The sequence below is a fragment of the Lipotes vexillifer genome, unplaced genomic scaffold (genome assembly GCF_000442215.2).
Source record: "Lipotes vexillifer unplaced genomic scaffold, Lipotes_vexillifer_v1.1 scaffold1152, whole genome shotgun sequence".
NCBI lineage: Eukaryota > Metazoa > Chordata > Mammalia > Artiodactyla > Lipotidae > Lipotes > Lipotes vexillifer.
Window position 1 is genome coordinate 582,203 of NW_006785353.1, and position 7,875 is coordinate 590,077.

The 7,875-nt window shown below is 36.3% G+C and overlaps 1 protein-coding gene across 1 annotated transcript; it reads left to right on the top strand.

The window, feature by feature from the left end:
- The first annotated feature begins 4,023 nt into the window (after nucleotides 1-4,023).
- CLDN8 (claudin 8) lies at nucleotides 4,024-6,053 on the top strand. Its single transcript, XM_007457413.1, has one exon. The coding sequence runs from the start codon at nucleotides 4,137-4,139 to the stop codon at nucleotides 4,812-4,814; it is 678 nt and encodes a 225-aa protein (XP_007457475.1). The 5' UTR covers nucleotides 4,024-4,136; the 3' UTR covers nucleotides 4,815-6,053.
- The last annotated feature ends 1,822 nt before the right edge of the window (nucleotides 6,054-7,875 follow it).

Sequence of the window (7,875 nt, forward strand, 5' to 3'; positions counted from 1 at the left end):
GCAATGAAAAGTAGGAGAAAGACAAAAACATTTCAATAATCATTATTCCCATTGTGTATTTTTTATTTATGTTCACTCTCTCTGCCATGAGAGGACACAGTAAGAAGATGGCCAACTGCAAACCACAAAGAGGGCTCTCACCAGAACTCCACAATCTGGCCCTCTGATCTCAGACCTCCTAGACATCAGAACTGTGAAAAATTAATTTCTGTTGTTTAAGCCACACAGTCTATTGTATTTTGTTAAAGCAGCCCGAACTAAGACACAACAATTATTATATAGAAAGGAGTTCATTTTTAAGCAGAGCAAATATAAACCATAGAGAGGTGGTGAATACAGAGAACTGCTAATGGCTACAGAACTTCGAGAGCAGAGAACATCACGAAGACAAATAGGATGATAGTTCAAGAACATGTGGCAATGCCCAAGATTATTTTGGGAACAGCAAACAAAGAGACCTATTGATATGTAATCTTTTCTCAGGACAAGATGGTCAGCCAAGTACAGTTAATTAACAGTGAAAAATAATTAAAAATAAACACAGGTTGAAAACTCTCAACACAACAGAGAAAAAAGAATGACCTATATGGGAAAATAATCTAAAAAAGAGTGGATATATTCATATATATAACTGATTCACTTTATTGTACAGCAGAAACTAACTCAATAGTGTAAATCAACTATACTCCAATAAAAATTAAAATAAATAAATAAAAATCTTTAAAAAATATAAATAAATAAATGCAAGAAAAAATTCAGAAAAGAGTAGAAATTGGCAATGGCTTGATGGGCAGAAGATTATTTCAAGTAGTGATGAGAACTAATAGGAACCCTAGACTAAAGAGTTGTTGGTTAAAGATTAACTGCTGTAACAGTAAGGATGACAAAAACAAGGGCAGTCTGACAGTGACATTGTGTGCTATCTTTTATAAAGAAGAAGCATTTACATGTGTTATGTAGCTGTCAGGACTAAATTTAATTTAATAAATTTAATTGCCAAACTTAAATCACGCTTCTGATAATATAGACAAAAGGGAGATCTCTAGAGACAAGGGGAGCATAGTGGGTCAACATGGGCATGCTTTTCTTTCTTGGGTTCTTGTTAATACTTTGGTTCTTCCTAAAAATGGAATACAAATGATAGAACAATCTCTGTAGGTTGCTCTGTAGTTCTATATTAAAGAGGAGTAAAAAATGTTATTAATCAACTAATTCTCTAAGCATTATTGCTATCTGAATTTTGTAGACAAGTTAATCACCTCAGGGACGTAGTATTACGGGAAAAGTCAGTGAACAGCGAACTTGACTTTTTAAGCTCTGAATTTAGGGCTTTCTGTCCCTAGAAAACTTAGTATTGCCATTTTTCCCTGTCTTTCTCATTTCCTCTGACCTTTAGGGCACAGTTATTTCAGAGTATCATGGGGATAACTGGATCGCTGTGTGATAAGAAACCTGCCTGAAGGCCCTGGGCTAGTTCCTGATAGGACACCTAACTCTATAATTATTCTAATGCGAACCCAAGGTTGATTTCTCATTCTGATCGTAATCTTTTGGCTAAGAAAATTTCAGGAGTAAAGTACTAATATTTTTGAAATGGGGGAAATATTTTTGTGTGAAATAAGGTCTTGGTAAATAAAGCTTAATGCTTCAAGGAAGAGAGGTTCGATAGTGCGTGAAGGCAATGGGTACATCAATCCACACCTAGGAGGCAGCTCCTAGGTGAAGACTGAGGCTCTCAAATATGTTGATACCTATTTCTATCACAAGTTTTCCTGTTTTTATGTAGATATTCTGCAATATTCAAACGGACTCCTAAAAAACAAGTCACATGAATTTAGAGATTTTGATTTGCTTCCCTACAAATGTAAATATACATACACATATATACACATATATATGTGTATATATTTGTGTGTGTATATATATATTATATATATATTATATATATAATATATATATATATATATATTGTTTTAGTTTGTCATTATCTCAACCAGTTATGTCATTCCTTTTTCATTTTCCAATTCTGTCAAGTCATTCCCTTTGCCCAGGTTGGCAATTCAAGATAAAAATAATAATAATCTGCTGTTTCGATTTCAACTCTCTTTTTATGGATTACAGATTACTTTTCCAAGGTTAACTTATTTCCCCCTCCACCACAAGTCTGTAACTGATACAAACCTGAGGGAGAAAATGCTAGATATTTTCTGTTAGCAAAAGGGATATGCTCTAGGTTCGTCCTTAAATGAGGCCAACAAATGAGGAAAATTACTGTAAATATCAGCTTTTTTTTTTTTCTTAATTTCAACGTGTCCAGTCTAATAAAATAATAACAACTGGGCCTACCAGACATTCCTATTTTTTTTTTTTTTAGAAGACAGTTTATTTTGGCATCTTTTTCTTCCCCTTCTTCAAAGTACTTTTGTTTTAACCTCTGTAAACCACTAAGATTTTTTGGACCATTAAATTTTCAAAGTTTAACAAGTGAGCAGGAGATGCTTTCTTCCATACTCAGATTTAAGATAGTACAAGGAAGCAGAGAAGTAAAATTGTAAATAAAATACAATTTTTATGACGCAAAAATGAAAGGAAATTAGCGTTTGAAGTATGGAAAGACAGGACAGTGCATTCAAGGTGCCCTCCAGAAGAAAATTGCTAGTGGAGTTTTCCCAGATCAACATGTATATTTTTGTTTTGTTTTGCGGTACGCGGGCCTCTCACTGTTGTGGCCTCTCCCGTTGCGGAGCACAGGCTCCGGACACACAGGCTCAGCGGCCATGGATCACGCGCCCAGCCGCTCCGCGGCATGTGGGATCTTCCCGCACCGGGGCACGAACCCAAGTCCCCTGCATCAGCAGGCAGGCTCTCAACCACTGCGCCACCAGGGAAACCCAACATGTATATTTTAGCTCCACTGTTGTCATCGTTATTATTTTGAGATGAGACCGTTGAAAATGCATTACATTAGGGGTTTCTACCTCCTCCTGCAGACATGTTATTAAAGACAAGTTTAATTGACAAATTTAGTTGATTCAATGAATATAGTTATTTTGTCCTGTAAATACTTATTTAGAAATATCAGCCATTTGTATAGACTTAGGATGCTTGCACCATCTGTAGAATTCTAGTTTCTTAGGTCTAGGAAGACAGAGTAGTAAAGATAGAGCCACAGAATAAGCTAGCAACCTGTAAGCCATTGCATCATTTAATTGCTATTGTGAGTGCTTGCTACATAAGAATCCAGAAGAAGAAACCAGAAGAAAATCACATGGATTTTTTTTTCTTGTTTCTGCAAATTTTTTTTTTCCTTAGAAATCAAGATTATCAGGAAAATACTAATGAGTAGTCTCCCTGGCTCAAAATAAAACATGTGTTTGGTGCCATAGAGGAGGACGACGTTGTATATTTAATTACTTTAGCCTTATTTTGTCCTTTGGCATGATCTGTTCCCTGATTTCACTACAGTCAAGCTTGCTTTGAAGTTGTAGACAAATTAAATCAACCACTTGGATCATATGTGTCCCAAAGAATGTGGTTTCTCAGGTATGAGCAATTTATCAATCCTCTGCTCTCCTTTCACTTTGGCACTGTGACAGTCCTAGCAAAGTTCTTAGGCAGAGATTTTATTTTGTGTCTTGGTCACAGCAGGTCTTACTAAATGTTTCTGCGTTGCCAGTACAAGTTGCAACTTTCACATGTCAAGGAATTGATACGTTTCTTGATGATCGTGCAAGCATTCCTAATTATGCCTCCAGGTAAATATACTGCTGTCTGCTTGGACAAATGAGAAGTACAAAGAATGTTTATGTGCAGGTCTAGCAGTTCCAAAGTATCTCTTGTGGGCTTAGACACACCTGAGTTACCATCTCCCTCTTACTGGCTGAGAAAGTTGCCCCACCTGATTTGTAAGTTTACCTGCCGTAGTCAGTGGAGTGAGGGTGAGTGGGCACCTCAGCCAGCCAACACTGGATTTAATCTGGTTAGAAGTAGCACAGCAGCTCTTATTTTGAAAAACCACTGAGTTCTGAGTTCATTACTACAGGAAAACTCTTCTCCCCTGGGACTCAGAGAACCTTGCTTCAGAGTAGCCCCACCGGCTCAGGAGTCCAGTCAGATAAAACCCATCCCGGAGGAGAATGGCTACCTATGCCCTGCAAATCGCTGGACTGGTGCTTGGTGGTGTTGGAATGGTGGGCACAGTGGCTGTCACCATCATGCCTCAGTGGAGAGTGTCTGCCTTCATTGGAAGCAACATTGTGGTTTTTGAAAACCTCTGGGAAGGACTGTGGATGAATTGCATGAGGCACGCTAATATCAGAATGCAGTGCAAAATCTACGATTCCCTGCTGGCTCTCTCTCCGGACCTACAGGCATCCAGGGGACTGATGTGTGCTGCCTCTGTACTGTCCTTCCTGGCTTTCATGACGGCAGTCCTTGGCATGAAGTGCACCAGGTGCACCGGGGACGATGAGAAGGTGAAGGCTTACATCCTGCTAACGGCTGGAGTAGTCTTCATCGTCACTGGCCTTGTGGTGCTCATCCCTGTGAGCTGGGTTGCCAATTCCATCATCAGAGACTTCTACAACCCAATAGTGGATATTGCCCAAAAACGTGAGCTGGGAGAAGCCCTCTACATAGGCTGGACCACAGCACTGGTGCTAATCGCTGGAGGGGCACTGTTCTGTTGTGTTTCTTGTTGCAATGAAAAAAGCAGTAGCTACAGATATTCCATACCTTCCCACCGAACGACCCAGAAAAGCTATCACATGGAAAAGAAGTCACCGAGTGTGTACTCCAAAAGTCAGTATGTGTAGTTGTGTATATTTTTAAACTAGCTATAAAGCCATGCAGATGACAAAAATATCCACTATTTTCTAAAAATGGAACCCCCCCAAAACACTGATTTGCTGTTCTTAACTGCCTGCTATTAATTACAGGAACTGCATCAGCTCTTTATGATTCTATAAGCGATTTCAGCCCAATGAGATATTATACACATTGCTCTGATTGTTCTAGAAAGTACAGTCATTTGTTTTCTAAAATGGTTCATGCTGTTTTCTCCTTTTATCAGTTACTTCAAAATGACATTGTTAAAGACGATTATTTTACAACTGTGATTTCTCTATGGCATAGCGTTATGCATATAGATGAGAGTGACGTTTTTATGTCGCATAAATAGAGACAGGCTTATATCGTTCTATTTTAAATGAAACACTGATTCATTACACTGAATAAATAGAATTCAACTATTGCTTTTCAGGGGAACCAGGGATAAGATTGAAGAAGTTAATATTAATTGTTTAAAAACAGCTAAGTGATGAATGCACTTGATTTATAATGAAGGTTAAAATGAAGGTTTTAATCAGCAGTGTAAAGGGAACTAAATCGTTTTTTGAGATCCCATTTTTTCAGCTCAGGAGTTAGAAATCCTAACTCCTTTATCCTCATTCCCCAGAGGCCTTCCTTTTCTTGTATATTAAATGAACAGCTTTTAAAAGGCAGCTATTTTGTCAAGGGGCTTTGCATTCAAACTGCTTTTCCAGAGCTGTACTAAGAAGAAAGATAAAACTATAGTCTTAGAAACATTAAAGACTTCAGGAAAGTGAAATTTTTTTTTCCTCTTTTTAAGTTTTTGTGGCTGGAGAAGGATACATTTTGACAAGAAATCATATATGTATTTGAATATTTTAATAACTATTTGTATACAGACTTTAGGTTTTCATTAATGTAAATAACAGAAGAGAAAAATAATATGTCTTTATTTGCTTACTAAAAAACAAAACTGAGCTGTCCCTTGTGAACTGTATCTTCTCCTATGTGGATACTTAAGTCAAAACTGTCATTTAAGTCCTTCAAAGATAAAATTTTTAATTTGTTCCATTTTTGTTCAACTTTACTAAGGTATAGAATTACTATATCTTGTGTTTTCCCCAAATTTGATCCAACAGTTAACGGATTTGAAAGTTTGTATCTACATTTTTCTACCTTAAATGACTATGTATGTTACCTGCTTTATGTCTTTTGTATTAATAAATTGTGCCTTTTTATATTAAGTTTATAGTCTTTCATTATTCTCCACTTTTTCTATTTTGTTAACCTGTAGAGTTTAAAAACTTGATATTTTTACCTTTGCAGTTTTGAAAAAAGACTATCAAAGTCACATTTTAAAGATAAAGATAGATTCAGCATTAATTTTTGAGAATATAAAGTATCATATATCATTTAACAAACTTACAATGATTGGATTCCCATACTAATATTTGATGAGGATATTTGTAATTTATTAAGATAATACTATAGGTTACCCCCCAAAATCTATATCTTATAAATATTATGTTTGTAATAGCCATTTATGTAAAAAATTTCTATAGCTAAATATGTTTCTACCTCTGAGAAATAGAGTTAATTAATAACAGTTGGTAATGTTTTAGGGACATGTATTATATACAAGGACCTCTACTGCTTTATATGAATTATATCATTAAATCTTTTATGAGATTGATATGATTAGTTCAATCACAGATGAGGGCCCCTCAGAACAGTTTACTGATTACCCAATAGAGTCAGGAGAAAAAATAAGGACTGTCTGACTTCACAGTCCATGCTCTTTTTCTTCAGGGCAAGTAGATTTTCTTCAGCAATGTCTAGTTTACAAACTGATTTTTGTATGTGAAAATGACTTGCTTAACTGTGAAAACTTTTAGTGTTTTTCTGAGATTGGTGATTTTCCAATAGCCTAATACTAATTTACCTTAGGCAATTTTGGGTCAAAACATTCATAAGAGCAGAAATAAAGGAAAACTAACTAAGCATTTTGGAGAAAAAAAGAAGTCCAATCTTCTAAGCACCAGCCTTTAATCAAACATTCTTTTTACTTAGAAAGCTCTCCTGAATATCCCAAACTCAGTTTATTCTTTTCATCTTCTTTTCCCTAAAGCAGAATTCTAACATTGCTAGTTTTCTGTGGCATCACCTTTTGAGTATCTCTGAAATCTTTCATCAACTTTCCACCTTACTAACATCTCTCTTTCCTACCCTCTAGACTTGTGTTACCACCTTCCTCCAGCTACCCTACATGTTCCTGGCTCAATTCTTTCTAGAATGCAAGTCAGACCCCATCATGTCCTGCCCATAATCCTTGTAGAAATGCTCCATTGCCTGTAAGGTAAATCCAAATGCCTTAGCAGATGATAAGAGACAAGAAGGAAAATCTGTCTTATAATCTCCATGGCAAACTTTATCACACAGTAACATCAGTGTATAACGAGTATGATAACAATTATAAAATGGATGTCCAAAACTAGAATAATTCATATGCCAAATGTCTTCTTTAGTATCCTGAAAAAGATGCACTGGTATAAGGAAATGGTTTGACTGGTGGCAAATTATGTGCAAAAAGGATGCTTGATATTGTAGTCTTATGGAGAAAAAATGTGGTGTGACAAAAAGAACACAGGGAGGTGGGGGGTATAGTTTTATGCCCTCAGCTTACAGCTGGACTTTTTTCTCTTTCATACTGTACCACCTGCAGCCCCTACCCTGAACCACTTCTGCTGAATCTGTATCCAAAATGACCCCCTCCCACACTGCAAAAATTGGTATTAAGCTGCATTACCTTAAGTGCTAGGGATATGGGGATGGCCAAGACAGTTTTTGTTCTCGAAGAATTTTCAGTCTAACCAGAGACAAGAGCAAGAAATGTAGCCTTCATTGCAAGCCTCCCATGTGCTTGACCTTTTCTCTTCTTACCACATCAATTCTCTAAGAATTCTATGAATTACTTAAGAAATCATGAGAATACTGAGTCTCAAAGATATATATATATATATATATATATATATATATATATATATATATATATATATATATATCTCC

What these genes read in the sequence shown, in the direction of transcription:
- CLDN8 (XM_007457413.1), top strand. Translation starts at nt 4,137, where the DNA reads ATGGCTACCTATGCCCTGCAAATCGCTGGACTGGTGCTTGGTGGTGTT.